General features: G+C 44.3%; 1 protein-coding gene across 2 annotated transcripts in view; it reads left to right on the top strand.

Moving 5' to 3' along the window:
• LRMDA (leucine rich melanocyte differentiation associated) overlaps window positions 1-16,837 on the top strand; it is a 1,077,770-nt gene that overhangs the window by 14,105 nt on the left and 1,046,828 nt on the right. The window contains exons 1-2 of one of the 2 annotated variants that reach the window (XM_045842271.1): window positions 1,514-1,609; window positions 8,351-8,451. In XM_045842271.1, the coding sequence (XP_045698227.1) occupies window positions 1,580-1,609; window positions 8,351-8,451 (131 nt within the window). In that variant the 5' untranslated portion in view covers window positions 1,514-1,579. Of the gene's footprint in view, window positions 1-1,513; window positions 1,610-8,350; window positions 8,452-16,837 lie in introns of those variants that run through there. The other variant, XM_045842270.1, reaches the window with a different exon arrangement.

Below are 16,837 nucleotides of genomic sequence, written 5' to 3'. Positions count from 1 at the left end.
AGCTTGTCATGGGGCAATAGGCCTGGAAGGATTCCCTTTGATCCCTCTTATCTCTGAAGAGCAAGCTTTCTTTTTTGGCCTGTAGGACCTTTTGTTGCAGCATTTCCTGGAATCCCCCAAAGTAAACACAGCCAGGTTTATGTTCTTACAGCTCCACTTTGCCATCCCACTCCTCTCAGCAGAGAGTGGGGCAGGCGAGTCAACCCTCAGAGGTCAACACCACTCACCAGAATGCTGACAATAAGGGTTCACATTACAATGTGTTGGCACCAGGCCTGAAAGAAGGCGATGAGAGCCACAAAATGCTTAACTATGACCGTAATTATCATCCTAGCTGTATAACCAAAAATTCTAAGTGCAGTTTAGACACTCCGGACAACAGAAAGCCCTGAGAACAGCCCCTGGACAGAGGTGGGGCTTACAAATAGGTCTGCAGTGCATGTGGGGCCTGGAGCCTGGCAAGTCAGGCCTTAGTTTTACTGTCTCTGTTTGGATGGAGTCTATACCCACTGGCATGAAGAGAGCTCTTGGCTGAAATAGGGACAGGTGATAATGTGACAATGAACTGGTATCTGGTAATATCTTTGTGTACCCTGGGGATGGAGGTGTGAAAGTAAACAGAGGCACAGAAAAAGTTTGGATTCTTTCAGCTGAGGACAGGCATGAGCTTCCAGTTACCTGCCCTCCAGGCCTGATTTCATCCAGACAGGAAGCGGTAATGGCCAGTACTCACTTCCAGATGAAGGGAAAGTGTGTGTGGTCTGAACCCAGGGATAACCGTGCCTGCCAAATACCTTTACTCTGTGAGGAGGGAGAGAAAGAGTGAAGAGAAAAAAAGAAGCCTGAAATTTGGGCAGATCATTGAACCCTCTTCCCAGGGCTTATTACTGTCCACAGGGGTGCTATTAGTTGAGCCAACACTTTATTTATAGAGAAATTCAGTTCCCCCTTCTCCCTCACAAATGAAACGCACCCCACCAGGTGTCCATCCAATCTCCCCACTGCTTTCTTCCTCTCAAAAGTTGGGAGGTGAGTTCCTGCCAAGAGGCCCCTCCTCTCAGCAGTTGAAGACAGTTATACAATCTGGATTGTGAAATATTGGAAAGGCCTGGCTCACCCCCCGCCCCCCCCACTAACGGCTCAGATGGGGTGCCCCTGATGGGGAGTTCCGCGCCCCCAAAAACCCAGTCTGACCCTACTAATGCAGTAGAGCTCTTGGCATGGAGTTTTAGGGGACGCTGTTCTTGTTCCCCTGACCACCTCATGGCGCGATAGAGTCCTGGGAAGCCCGGGTGGCACGGGAAGTTACACGGTCACGCCATACTGACGGGGCACGGGCCACTGCGGGACACCTGTTGCAGCACGCACGGTGGGGCTGCCGAGGCTCACCTGCGCGCGGGCTGGCTCCTGGTGGTGCTGGGCTCACAGCTGAACCGAGTTTGCGATAGCCCGCGCCTCCGGCTTCCGCAGGGTCAGCTGACCGTCCAGTGCGGAACTAAAGCCCAGCCGGCTCAGCCCGCTGCTACCACGTTTTGTGCTCCGCGCTCTGCAGTTAGGGTCGCAAGTCCGCCCGGTCGCTATGGCTGGGCTCGTGGTCAGCGGATCGCAAGTAAGTCTGCCAGCCCAGGCCCGCCCCGGTGGGGCACAGTTGGTCTGGGGAGGGAGCACTACGGCGAGGGGCGCCCCGGGTTAAACAGGGCTCCCTGCTCCTCCACATCAGGTCAGCAGGTGGGAAGTCTGTCCCATGCCCAGGCCTGCCCTAGGTTGGTAAGAAGAGACCCCGATTTTGAGTCGGGCACACTCCTTAGCTGTGGCGAGAAGGGGAAGGCCCCCTCTAACCCCAGGTCGCCCTGGTAGCTTCCACCTCCCTCTGCCCCTAGCGCTCACTGACCAGGGCCGGCAGGTGGGCTTCTCTGTTAGGTAGAGTAGTAAGTGGCCAAAGCCCACCATACTTTTGGGGGTCTACAAAAAAGTTTTAATTTCTTTAATAATCAGTATAAAAAAGAACTCTGATCACAGAAAACGTTTTATTGTATTTATCTTTTACCAAATGCTGTTGTAAAATGCAGGCTTACCTTTTTTTTTCTTTTGGTATTTTGCTTTGTTGAGTGTTGTAGATGTTGCGTTTTCAGTAAGTTGAAGGCAAGACCCTTCACCAGTAAAAAGATTATGACTGGCTTTATTGCGATACTTGCTTTATTATGGTGATCTAGAACCCAAACCATCATATCTCCTAGCTATGCCTGTATAAATTTTAGTTTTATTTTTTTTAAAAGTGTAAATAATGGAGGAAAGAGTTCAGGAAGGCAGAGGTGCCTCTGGCCCACCAGAGAAAGTGAAATCATGATGCATCCCAGCAGGCGCTAGGTCAAGGGTCCCTTGCAGACTGGCTCTGGCTCCTAACCACAAGGTCCTTACCTGGGGCAGGCAGAAGGCTGTGGGCTTCCGGTTTTCTTATGTCGGCACCTAATTTCTTGAATAGGTGCCTATGGAAAATATCAACACTCCAGTTTCAACCCTGGGTGATAGCAACCAGCTTCATTTGCTTTCGGCCCTGTGGTGAAGCCTCAGGTGTTTTCAGTCATGGCTGGAGGGATAGACTCAGCCACTCTGACACTGGGTGCCTTTTACCTGCTGGAAAAGCCAGGTCTCTATTTTTAACCTCTGATTAAGGCAGCCCTCCAACTCCCTACCCTTCCCTGTACACCCTAGAGAGATAGTTCTAAGGTTTTGAAGCTCTCCCCTTGGATTGCCTAAAGCAGGTAGTGTCAGGCGCAATTACATTTTGAGATTACTTTTGGGCTAAAGGGAATGTTTTCCCCTTCTCAGAGTTCAGAATTGAGCAGGTCAGGGATGTACTAGCCTGGCCGAGAGGTTAAAAATGATGGGTCTTATTTAGCTGGCAAGGAAAAGGGGCTTCTGGGAGTTAACATGGTTGCCTAGAGGGCGAGGCTGGAGGGGAGGGCCTCTGCCAAAGAAGGGTCCCTTTCCCCTCAGACCGTGGTCTCTGCATTTCAGACCCAACATTCTCTGACTGTGTAGCTTCTTCCAGCTTCATGGAGGACTTGACGATGGCGCCGAGAACTCTCCTGTGCCTGCTTTTCTTTCTCAGTTTCCCAAACTTGATATGCTGTATACCTCTTGCTTTAAGCTCACCCCAAACAGCCCAAGGGTAATAAGTGACCTGGTCCTGAGGCATTTTTGAGCCCCCGGGGACTGTTTTAAATAGATGGACCTGCCAGGGGAGGAGCTGGGAAATGCCTCTGAGGTGTTAGTGCCCCATGTCCTAAAACCACCTAAAGACCCTAACCCAGAGAGGCAGCCCAGAGGTTAGGGTCTTTTAGCATTCTCCTCCTTGCAACTTCTAATGACAGCCATCATAAAACATAGCACTTTGAATGTGTCACATAGTAGTTCTCAAACTTTGGCAATCATTCATGGGGCTTGCCATGAGCCTATAGGGTTAATATTGTTTTTATTACAACATTGCTTAAATATATACATATAAAACCAGATATAACTTTTTCTAAGCTCATATTTAAGTTCTATAAACTTCAAATAAAGGGATGGTTTAAGAATAAAAAAACCCATCAACACCAATAAAATTAAAATAATTTAATGAGGCTTCTACGGGCCTCAATATCAAATGCTTGGAGATATAGTTCTCCCTCCACTTTCTCTGTAAAACCTTTCATTCAACATGGATCTGACTTCACTGGACATTCTGTTGGCTTGAATGCATCATTTATATTCAGTATAAAGTTCTCAATCTTCTTTTCCCTCTAGCTTATGACAATTAAAGTAGTGGCAGCAATTTAGTGGTAGATATAAATGCAAACTTGGAATCTGGGCATTGAAATTTTGTGCCCAACAGACATCAGAATAACAAATCCCTTCTGTAGTAATATTGGTCTAATGCACTTTGTCCAGTGGTCACTAGGTGCTGAGGACCATGCTATGTGTTTCAAAGATGTTATCTCATTCCTCTTATATAAGTACAAATGAGGGTAATATGTGACTCATGGAGCTGTCTCATGAGTGTTGACTAGATAATAGCCAGGTGGTGGGCATTTAATGAATGCTGGGGGCAGTTGGTGTTTGACTAGTTTACAGAAGAAACACAGTCCATAAGACTGTGGCCCATCCAAGGTAATACAACTAGTAAGTAGCAGCCTAAAGACAAACTTGTACCCAGGGCTGTTTCTACTCTGGCAGAGCTGCTAGTAGTTCATTATTTCTTAAAAATTTTGTGTTTCAATTATAGTTGACATTCCATATTTTATATTAGTTTCAGGTGTACAGCATAGTGGTTAGATAATTATATAATTTACAAAGAGATCCAGCCCCCACTGATAATTCAAGCACCCACCTGACACTATAACGTAGTTGTTACAATATTATTGACTGTATTACCTAGGCTGAACTTTGCATCCCTGTGACTACCAGTTTTTACTTCTTAATCCCTTCACCTTTCTCACCCATTCTCCTAACCCCCTGCACCTCTGGTAACCCTCACTTTGTTCTCTGCATCTGTGAGTCTGTTTCTGTTTTGTTTATTCATTTATTTTGTTCTTTAGATTCCACATATAGGAGAAATCATATGGTATTTGTCTTTCTCTGACTTTTTCACTTAGCATAATACCCTCTAGGGGTTCATCCAAGTTGTCACAAATGTTGGTGGGGATTGAAGTTGGTGCAACTGCTGTGGAAAAAGCTATGGAAGTTCCTCAAAAAGTTAAAAATGAAACTATCTTATGACCCAGCAATTCCACTTCTGGGTACATATCTGAAGAAACCCAAAACATTAATTTGAAAAGATATATGCATTGTAGTGTTATTTACAATAGCCACAACATGGAAGCAACCCAAGTATCCATCAATAGCTGAATGGATATAAAAACAGTGGTACATATATACAATGGCATATTTCTTGGCAATTAAAAAAAGAATGAAATCCTACCATTTGTGACAACATGGAGGGACCAGTACTAAAAATTTAAAATCAAGGATCCCTTACCCCTGGCTGGGGCCAAGTATCATAAAATCTTCTCTGTGTGATTATGGACAAATCCACCATCTCTAGAAATGTCTTGGGAGTTGGACTGTCCCAACTGCAAAAAGAGACCCTTGGTGTGCTACAGTTTAGTAATTTTCTGCAACCCTTTAGCAGGGTTGGGTTGGGTGTGTGTATGTGTAGAAATCCTCCAAGACAATTTTATTTTTCTCTCTTGTATTTCTCTCTGTAGAGGTCTTTAACTTGATATGTTTTAATTCCCCTGATGATAGTGTCCCTTCATGCTCTCACTTCACACAAGGTAGAAGTCTTGGGGTACAGATTATATAAGGTAGGTTAAGTTAAAAAGTATAAAACTTTGTTCCTCAGTTTAGTGTATATCAAGGTAATTGACTTAATAGAATGACTTCTCATTTTAGATGTGCTCTTCTGTGCTGTTTAAGATTAATCTCTACATCCCTTCTCTTGTTTGCTGAAGAAGCTAACACTTTTTGGTCTGGTTCTTCTGGCTTCGTGTCTTACATTAGGTGGCTGTGTGCTCCAAGAAGCTTCATGACATCCTGAGAAGTCGTGTCTTCTGCTGAGGTCTCTTCTTATGAGCGTTGGTTGTAGTGCCTGGCAGTGGCTGCTGTTTTTAAGCCTGGCTAGGAACACTTCGACATGGTTGGTTGGTTGTTTTCACTCTAAAATCATCTCTAAAAGCTCCCAGGTTACTATGTAGGTGGTCCAAATATGCAAATGGCTTGTCAAGTTGATTTTCCTATTAGGTTTTGGAGACTTGGTCTTTGTCTCTGTGGAATGGGAACAAGTTGTGCTTTGTTTAGTTTTCTTGGGATGTTGTGCTCTTTGAGACCACATAATAAAACACGATGAAAGTCTTGTCAGGCATGTTGTGAATGATTTGAATGCTTTGTAGTGATAGTTCTCCTTAGTGCTGCTAATTTCCTCTGAAGGGGAATCTTACTGAAGAAAAAGGGGAGCAAATATTCGTCTCCTTTCCTAGTGTCTGACACTTTTCTGGTGCCTTCCACATGATGTAGCTCTTGATCTTTCAGTTAAGAAGAATCAATTTGGCCCTGGCTGGCATAGCTCAGTGGATTGAGCACGGGCTGTGAACCAAAGTGTCACATGTTCAATTCCCAGTCAGGGCACATGCCTGGGTTGCAGGCCATGGCCCCCAGGAACCACACATTGATGTTTCTCTCTATCTCCCTCTCTTCCCTCTCTAAAAATAAATTTAAAAAAAGAAGAAGAATCAATTTGAAGCCAACATATATGATAGATGTGCCACTGGCATTTGTCAATCAGGAAAATCCACATGTGGATTTGTAAGAACTCCATGCCCTCAAGTTGGCAGTCCTTATTCCCTATGCAGGCCATGATCTGGGCTCTGTCGATGAGAAGCTTATTACGTTGGGCAGGCCTCTGGAGTCCTAGTTGTCCCGCATAAACACGAGGGGTTTTGAAAAACTAGGTCCCTATAGATTTAGTCCCTGGTGGGTCTATGAGGAAAGAGCTTGGTTGCTACATCTAAAACTCAGCTTCTCTGTTGTATGTATCAGAGCTCTTGAATGATGATGATATGTACATGATGGTGGTACATGCCAGCATGAAAAGCAGGGGTTTTGTGGTGAGCACCATGGACCTGGGTGGTCAAAGTGGACTTACCATGTAGAACATGATAGGGGAAACTGAATATCCTGTGGATATTCTGAGTGGACATCCTGAGGGAAACTGAAGTCCCTAGATTGAGCTTTATATCCCTAGTCTCTCCTTGGTGTATGATTTCCATCTTGGCTTGGAAGCAGAATTTAATTTACTATACAAGTGGTTCTGAAGAAAGATGAGTACTAGGCAGAGAGGGGAGAACTTGCTACTTTGAACTTAGAGTCTTTATTAGCCTGTATCTTCCTGAGTCAAAATTATTTCATTGGAGTTAGCTATTTTTCTGTTCCTTTGCCCTACTTTTTCTCCTCCAGGAATGAAGTTACTGAAGGACAGTGGATACAGGATATTGTATTGTCAGAAGTTTGTCCCCATTAGATAAGAGAGGGTTGAGAGATGACTTGAATCATTGAGGGTGCTAGGGTGAAGTGTGATTTATATTAGGTTGAGTTATATGAAAGTGCTGTTTTTGTAGTTTTAAAATGATTGAATAGTAGTTATTCATATGGTTAAACGTAATATCTGAGATGGCCACCATTTTCTTGTTTCCCATTAGGAATCATAACACCTTGGGGAGTCTTTTACTCATTCCAAGACATCCTTGTCTGTATGCACAGAAGAATGTGGATTTGTGGGTGGCAGGGATGGGAGAGGATCAAGGCTGTAGCTGTGTGATGGGCCTGAATTTCTACCTGGAAATTCAGGGTAGAGTCCTGCAGGGAAGTATCATGTATCATGACCCACTAGCCAACTCGAACCCACTTGTTTAATGAATTTTGGAATGAGTTGCCAACCCTGCCCATGGGGTGCTGTCTGTAAAAATGGGTTTCAAACACTTGGTGATTGTAGCAATGAGAAAGCCCTTTGACCTTGTCAAGTCAGAAGTTTTGGGATTAAATTTTCATTCATCCTCTTAATAGTTGGACATACACTAGATTAATAATAACATAAGTAAAATAATGCCTAAGGGAACAGCTCTGCAAGTAGAGTGGTGTTGATTGCACAAGGCTCCTTGCAGGAGGGAAACTTGGAAGCCCTGGCCACTAGTTGTTGTCCTGTTGCCTTTGAATAAGCTTTGTTCAGACTGAGGCAGACATTTAACACACAGTGGTAATAAGATGGGATTGGCGGTCTGAGAAGGTTTTCTTGTCCAAACCTATTTGTTCAGTACCCTGCAGGTTGAATGCTAGTAAGTGCATCTGCTGTGTCTTTATGAGGTGATGTGCGTAACAGGGTATTTGGGAAAGGCAGGGGACAGTGGAGGAGGAGGAGAGCCAGAGGGGCCGCTGTTGGAAAGGCCCCTGAATGAGAGGGTGATATTGCTGAGATTATATCACCATGCTCTGACTGTTTTTTGTTTGTTTGTTTTTGGACATCTGAATCCAGCCAATTTTAGTACAGTTTCCATTGTGCTAGGATTAGTCTTCATCATGCTAAGTGTACAGGAAAGGGGGAGCTGTTGGCAGAGTCCTGAAGCCCCCAAAGCTGATCTGATCAGAAAAACAGCCACAAATATGGTATTTGTGTGTGTGTGTGTGTGTGTGTGTGTGTATGTGTGTATGAGGAGCTTGCCTTTAAAGTTGCGGAAGCAATTACCAGATCAATGACTCAGGGCTGCGAGCAGCTGGGCGATTTCCATTTGCCACATTTTCTGTTCCATTTAATTTCCAGGTGTCCTACATAGGCCAGAACTGCAGAGAAATTCCAGAACACCTCGGCAGGGACTATGGACATTTTGCGAAGAGGCTCGATCTGAGTTTTAACCTTCTGAGGTATGTAACCTTCACAAGATGCAGACCAGGCCTGGGAGGCCCAGTGCCTCTGGTAACAGCTTGCAGGTAGAAGCCACCTGCTCTAGCTCTGCCTAGGGTGCAGGGATGTGAGATGCATGGACCCACACCCAATGGAATGATTCTTTTGGCTAGCCTAATCATGCCACTGAAGAAGCAGGGAACATGAGCGCCATCCATAAGTTCCTAGGAGAATTTCACTTTGTTCTTTTCCTTTCTCACTGATACCCATGCAGACAAGTTAGAATACTCTTGGGGGAAGGGAGGGGGGAGGAATGAGATGGAATCAGCAAGAATGTTTTGGAGGCATTTAGGAATGCTCTTCTGGACATCCTCATTTCCCAAAGATTTGCCAAATCACAGGTAAGGTATATGTGTGTGTTTTCTCTCTGCCTTTTTATGAATTGGAACCTTAAATATTTATGATTTCTCCCAGATGGTATTTCAAAGTAATTCAAACACAATTGGCATGGGGTGGGTAGGAGGGAAAACTTGAACAACTGTTCTAGTCTTGGCAAAAGGTAAGTGTGATCTTGTATGTTATTCCAATGGAAAATACAGACAGTTATTTAATTTCTTCTTAAAAGGTTTTGAATTAAGCCTGGTTTGGGGGCAGGAAGTAGGAGATGCTTGGAAAGAGGATATCAGTGGGCTCAAGGAGCAGGGGTCAGGGTGATGGTTTTTCCTAGGCAGCTGGCCCCATGCTGGGCTTTTCCTCTAAGTGTCCTCTTGTGAACTGTGCTATCTCCTGAATGGACCCAACTCCCTTGGGGTGAAAGGAGAGATAGGAGCCTAAATCCCACCCCAGGGCTCTGGCACTTTCCCCCTTCTATACCTTGGAGTCTTTTTTCTCCAGACTTCTGGGTCAGGAATTAAGAGTTTGGGAATTAAGAGTTTGAGAGAAAATGGGCAAAACTCAGGGCATTAAGGCACCAGTAGGTAGAGGGGATTTAAGGTTCAGCTGAACCAGCAGAGCATCTTTGGACAGTGCTCAGGAGCACGTGGCCGTGCTACAAGGCCTCTTCTCCAGGGAAGGGGCATCCAGACGGTGATGTAAAGAGTGGGTACTGTGGGTGTTCTCTCCTGGACTTGTGGGAAGATGTGGAAACTGAAAAGTTGCAAAGTAATGCATAGTGATGAGAGGGTGCCAAACAAACAAATGCTGACTGTTAAGAAATTAAGAATGGTTTTTGGTCCCAATGTCCAAGGATGGGATGGAGTACGTAATCTGGACTGGACCATGCCTTAGACATGTGTGTGTTTTAAATAGCTCCCCAGCATGGACTGAGGCAAAGGGCTCTTTTGTGGGGCAGTGGTAGGAGTTCTTTCTGTGTAACTGGCCTCTAGGGGCTCAGGCTGTGGCCGCCTTGCTGGTGAGAGGCCGGATGTGGGTTTGGGGAGGCAGGGCCTCATGAGGGAGTACGTCAGCAGGCCCAGATCATGGGACTGGGCTGTCAAGTCTGAGGAAACAGATGTCTTTGTCACACCCAGAGGCCCTGCCTTCCTTTGGCAGAGAAAGGGCTGGGCCCTGGGAGGGGTAGTGTGTATGTGGTGAGTGGGGTTGGTAGTGAGAAGGGGCTCTTGGCTCTGTGGGGCTGGATCTACAAGGGTTTATCAGAGAAAATGATGGGTCCTGGAGGCAGGAAAATTAAGTGAGAGGGAGAGGAGTTATGATTTTAATTTTAATTTTTTTTTAGAGGAGAGATATTTCCATAGTGGTGAGGTTGAAGAATGATCACATCTGGTCAGGAGTTTCTTCTAGTCCATGTTGTGGTCAGTGCGTGATCTGCACACTGAGTCCTGGCTGGCTTGGGGCAGATATGAGCAAAGGAAGAGCCAGGTCTAAGATTTGGGAAAGGTTTACATTAGGACTTGGTTGAGCTGGAGGGAGTTGCAGACCAGAATGGAGTAGAGCAATCCTGACTTGACGATATGGGTATGATTGGGACTGGATCATCTTTGACTGTCTTATTTACCTAACTGGGCAATGAAAGGAGGCAGCACTATTTTTCTTGGGTGTTGGAGGAAGATTTGAGTGTTTTCAGACACTGGTGTCTATCTTTGCCTTCAGCTGGTTCACAATTAACGATGTTTGAGACGCTTAGCTAATTCTTCTTTTAAAAAAATTGGAAGTAGGGAGAGAATATGGAGGAAAAAAGAGAAGATCATAAACTTACCTTCCTAGTAAGGGGACAGGCAACAGATGATTCAAGCCCACAAGGCTGCAGGGATCATCATCTCCACATGAAATATTGTGAATGCCCATCCTGCATTTAGTGGAATGTTTCTCCAGAGGCACCTCCCTGCCTGCCTACTGTTTCCACGGAAGTCCTGGTCAGTTTGCCCTGCACCCAGGTTCACCATAGTTTCCTGCTCTAACCATGTCTTTGCTCTGTGGTCTTCTGTTCTCCCTCCTGGCAGCTTGTTTGGCCCCACTTGGGACACTCCTTTTCTTTCTCCAAAGCCCAACACAACATTACTATGTATTACAGACTTCTACTGACAGTTGGAAGTGTACTGGGAGGGGCAAGGTGGTAATTGCAACACACAAGTTTGGGATAGCACTGTTCCTGGAGATCTTTGGGCTACCCCTGGCCATGCCTCTCCTTACAGTCAGGCTTCCTGCATGTGACCAGGTGCCTCTCTCTCCCAGCCCCTCTATCTCCTTTCCATGTCACTTATCCTCTTCCTGGAACTGTCCTCAGAAATACAAAGTTCTTCTCACTTTCTTACATAAAGACCCCCCCACCCCCGACCCTTTTAGAACATCTCTGTAGGTTTCCTTTTCATATCCAGAGTCATGTCAGGGTATTGCCTTAAACAGAATGATACCCCAATACAAATTTTGCTCTTTCTATAGATTGTAATATCAGCCACAGTCTGTTTATATTTTAGGCCACAGTTTGTTTTCAGGCAAATTCTATTTATTCATTTTTTGAGTTGTTAATAATATGCACATGGCAGGTCTAAAATAGTGAACACAATGTCTTCTTTGCACTTACGTCCTATAGCCTCCCAGTTCTCCTCTGCACTGCTCACTTTTTTGTAGTCTTCCAGAGATACTCTGTACACATGCTAACATGTGAATTTCCTCGTATGTGATCACATTTGTATTACTTCTTGTCAAGATGTGAGTTAAAAGGGAGGTACCAGGCTTCAGTCAACCACTCACATTAGGAACATCCTTCTCTGTTGTCTTACTATTAATTCATGGCCATACACCATCATTATTACTAATCTCATTTATGAAAGTGATGGTTCTGCTGATTCTCCCTATGGCCACCTGTTTGTGCTGGAGAGAAGAGTGGTTATGGATTTATAAGTTCTGAACTTTTAAGTTGCTATATATTTTTTCTTCCCATTCCACTTCAGTCTTCTTTCTGAGTGAGAAACTATTGTGAGTCCTCCTCGCCTTCTTTTGGGTTGTCCAATATTAAACTGGCTACATCTCCATGCAGAAGGTCATGGAAATTCAGGCTGTACTGTTTTTGTGACTCTGTCCCGGGGAGTGAAAATCCTTGGGACTAGAATGTGCCCTGTGAGGTCATAAATTGGAAAAGGAAGCAAGAAAATAGGTCTGAATAAAATTTCTGGTTCCTTTAATAAAAGACTTAAATAATTCTCTCTTCCACTCTTTCATCCCAGATTTCCTTCATCCTGGACAAAACTCTTGGGGGCAGGGGCAGGGAGTTCTCAGGTTGCCCTTTGAACTTGAATGCATTAATGATCATGAGTCCAACATCTCCATCTCCATGAAATTGTAACTTAGATTTGACTTAATTTTTTCTTATAAGAACAATTCAGAAAGGTATGAAAAAACATTTGTCAAATCACTGATAGTCTTACAACCCAGAAATCCCCATCGTTAACATTTTATTTTCTTTATTAATACCAAATATCTTAAAAATGATGCTTACATTGTATTGAAGTATTTTTCCACCTCAATAAATACTGCATTACAGTTTTAATGGTTTTTTATTTCTTAGTGTTGGATATTTAGATTGTTCCCAGATTTTTTTACTGTTATAAATATCTTGATTATAAATAGCCTTGTAATACTGAATGATGAATATGTCTCTGATTAGTTGTTAGGGACGTTGTCCTAGAGACAGAATTGTCAGAGGACTTTGAGACACATGTCAGATTGCCCTCAGGAGAGGTTATACCCTTTTCTGTACCAAGAATATTTAAATATTCATTGTCCTAAGTTCTTTCTTGAGCTTGTTTTTGAGGTTTTCATATTTTCGTATTTTATTTTGACGATCTATAAAGAGATCCTAAATTTTAGCCTGTGCTGGTTCCTTGATCTGCTCAAGGCAAAGGGAGCTTGTTAATGAGTCGTTCCACCTTCGGTTTTCCTTCTCCCCTGACTGGGAAAGGGCAGAGTTCTCCATGATGGCACCATTCCTCCCCTCCAAGGGCCTTGAGTGGCTTGAGTGAGTTGCCTGCTGAGCTTGTTGAACAGAGGCCAAAGCAGGGCTCCCAAGGCAAACAATGAAAAATATGCCTATGGCAATATGGCCATAAAATTGAGAGGGTTTCATTGATCTATGGCAACAGGAAGCTTACATTTTAAAATTTAAATTATTTGCAGTCACATCTTATCTAGCATCACTCTGATAACTGCACTGATTGGGGAAATTGCTTAGGAGAAAATTTCTTAGGTGGGAATTTACTTGTAGCTTCCTAGGCTTTGGCCAGGATGGAAGTGAAGGACTGGGGAGTTTGGGCACCTCCAATGAAGAGATGGTGGCTTTGTCCTCTCCCCCAGGCAGCGAGGCAGACATGTGGTATACTACCACAGCTTCAAGGACAAGACACACCAACATTTCTTTTTGTTATGAACTGCTACATAAAACTTGGTCTGTTAACTTGCTCATCAGTTGGGAAAATGGGCATTGGAATTAGAAGGAACCAAGGCTTTGGGGTCAGACCACCCTAGCTTGAAGTCCTGTTTATGTAACTCACCAGTGATTAGCTGGCCCTAACCTAATTGCAAAAGTGTTGAGTATAACTGTGTGTGATGTGCATAACAGATTACCTGGCATACAATAGGTCTTCAATAAGCATAGCTATGACAACAGCTTAAACACGGAGCTAGTGGGGCTAAAAGCCCAGGTTTGATCTTCCACAGAGACCATCTCAGGTTATATTGGGGTTCCTCACAGACATTCAGAATTTCCTCCTCTTCAACACACAGTGTGTTTGCACATCTCTGCACCTTTTGGTGTGACCAGTGCACAGAAACTTAAACAGCTGGTGCACAATTTGCAACTTTTTCTTCTACCTGTTATAATCATCAGTCTTGGGTTCTGACATAAATGAGCAGAATTCTTTGCTGATTTATGTTGGACACAGATTGTAAAATAGAAATAAATCTGTGTTACAAGATTTTAGAATATTTGTTAATGCAGCATAACCTAGCACATACTAACCAATATAAATATTTGTTCTCTAAATGCCTCTGTGGTTCCATAAGCTAAACCCACTCATATCATATATACTTTGCATCTCTGCCAGCTAGGAACATACATTTGTTACACTGGAAATGGGTGAAAGAGAATTCCTCATCCAGACTCTCAGGAGAACAGATTAAAGGGCATTTTCTGTTGGCACTGGGTCCTCATCAATTAGTTTCTTTGCAGTCAGGGGCCTTGCTTTCAAAATCCAAATGCATTGGTCTTACTTGGGGAGCATGCTGATATTGGACTTGGGGTGGTAACAGTGCTCATGTCAGTAGACACTGAGAAAGATGGTAGAAAATATAGGCTTTAGAAAGATAAACTGTTTTGGTCAATTTTCAAAATAGTTCTAGGGCATCAATAAATTCCAAGTAGGCAAGGGTACATGTGTTTTGGAAATCCTGTTCTTTGTAAGCTGGGCAATGTTGTGAAAAGCATCTTTTTTTTTGTTCCAAGAATATCATTGTCAATTCTAGTGTCTCCAGCTGCTAATAGAGAGCATACGATAGAAAGGTGATGTGGAAAATGACTTGGCAGGTAATATTTAATGTCTTGGTAGCAGCACTTTGATTTCCCGTACTTACAACACTTTCTGGGGTGTCTTCCATGACTAGAACTACCAAAAACAGTTTGAGGGAGGAAAAAGGAAAGATCACTAAAAGAGCAGGTTTATATAGCACCTTCCCTCCTCCCAAAATGTCTGCTTTCCTGGATTTCCACCTTTTGGCCAGAGAAAATGGGCTATTGAGTCACTGTGGGTAAGACTGAGCAGGGGGAGGGGTGGACAATGGGAGAGAGTTGTCTAAGGCAGCAGTCCCCAACTTTTTTGGCATCAGGGACTGGTTTCATGGAAGACAGTTTTCCCACAGACCGAGGCTGCGGGGGAGGGGGATGGATTCGGGATGACTCAAGCACATTGCATTCAAGCTCACCTCCTGCCATGTGGCCCCATCCCTAACAGGCCTGGACTGGTACTGGGTCTGCAGCAGGCAGGTTGAGGACCTCTGGTCTAAAGGGACATAATGAGGTTCAGTTTTCTCTTAGGTGATGATTCCTGTAACTCGAATTGCGTTTTAGAAAGTGCTGTCTTAAACATTGTCTCCATATTTCCTACAGTGTTTGCCACAATGGTAAGAAATTCCTAGACTTTTTAGTACTACCTTTTATTTTCTTTTTTACCCATTTTGCTCCCCCAGAATCTTGGGCCTCACTGTTCCATCTTCTCCCTCTGCCCTGCTATCTATCCTGAGGCCATCATTGTGCATGTGGACAATGCTGCCTTCTGTGTTATCGCAGTGGCTTTGGAAGCACTGGTGATTGCGGGGGGAGGAGGGCAGAGGACTGGTGAACTTAACTCTTTGAGACTTTCTATTAGCTGCCCCTCCAGATTCTCAGCCACAAAGTTTAGTCACAAGGATGGAAATAGGGGGTCCTACTAGTATTTAGTAGGCGAGGCCAGGGATTCTAAATGTTTTGCAGGGCATAGGACAACCTCGGACAAAAAGATTTTCCCTTTCCCATGCCAGCTACACCCTGTTGAGGAGAGCCTCTGAGTTCTCCTTGAGGTAGCTTGCAGAGTGTCTCTCAATGAACTTCACAATAAAGCAGCTTTGCAGATGGGTACCTAAAGTTGATTAGCTCTACTCTCCAATGGAGTCTAGGGGCACTGGATCAGAGAAGTGACATCAGTCATGTTTGTCTTATTAATGAATAACCAGTATTATGGAGCATTTAGTATATACCAAGGCTGGGCAGAACACTTACCATGTGTTATTTCATTCAGTCCTCCCAACGTTTTGACAATGGGACTATTATTACTCAGATTTTACAGGTAAAGCAACTGAGGCCCAAACAGTTGCTTTAGGAATTTGCCCTAGACCACCCTGATGACTGAATGGGAGAGCTGGGATTAAATGGCCCTGGTGGTTCGATTTCAGTTTTACTTCAAATTTCTTCTCAAAGTAGAAATCATTGCTTTCTTCCTATGAAAAGAAGGGTGGCTATTTCCAAGCCTATATTGTTTGTTGAGGGGGGGATTTTTTCTTTTGAAAGCATGAGCAGCCTGTGGAAGTCACCATAGCAGGTTCACAGTGGATCCTGAAGCTCCAAGTTGGAGGCCTCAGAATTCGGTTGCATTTCCTTCTCTCTACCGTTCCTCTAAAACCTTCTTGATTTGCAAAGTTTGGGTTGGCAGGACCTTGTGAGACCTGGGCTGCCTTGGAAGTGGGTGTTTCCAGGGAACTCATCCTCTATCTCCCCTTGTGCTATGAGGCATGGGTCAGGTGAAGGTCATGGTCATGGGGAGAAACGGCTCAGCAATGCCATGGCCGGCCAGACTGCTTGCTGTCCCAGCACTGAGACAGGGAACCCTGAGATGGATTACTGCATGCATGAGTTTGGAGTCTGGATGGAAGAGAAGGGGTGTGTGTGTGTGTGTGTGTGTGTGTGTGTTTGTACTTGCACATTTACTTGCATGCACACACCCACTATCTGAAAAGCCTTTTCCCTCTTGTCTCTTCAGGGACTGCAGTGTTGGTGATTTCAGCTGTTCCCTGCTCCTTTATGATGAAAGGGGAACGATTATGCTTTTTGCTGGTGTCTGTGTTTAATTGCGGGATATAATAACTACAAATTCTCCCTGGCTGAGACTTTTCTTAATAAAAGGTCTCTTCTTTCCCAGCTGCTTTCTTTTCCCCTTTGTACCCCCACCCCCATCACTGCCATAGCACAAGGTCACTTAGGGTTTTAAATGAGGGAGAGACATACACATATGTTCATGTTTCGTTTAGAGTTTATATTAAAAAAAGACACCTCCTTCTCCAGACCCATCATTATGGAGATCAGCTACGTGCCCCCACCTTTGCGCCACCTCCCCTTAGCTCCTCTCTGAGTTTATACAGAACCCA

The sequence above is a fragment of the Phyllostomus hastatus genome, unplaced genomic scaffold (assembly GCF_019186645.2).
Source record: "Phyllostomus hastatus isolate PE091 unplaced genomic scaffold, TTU_PhHast_1.1 phas_contig_38, whole genome shotgun sequence".
NCBI classification, from domain to species: Eukaryota; Metazoa; Chordata; class Mammalia; order Chiroptera; family Phyllostomidae; genus Phyllostomus; species Phyllostomus hastatus.
Note: the sequence above shows the minus strand (reverse complement) of the source record. Positions and strands in the feature narration are given on the sequence as shown.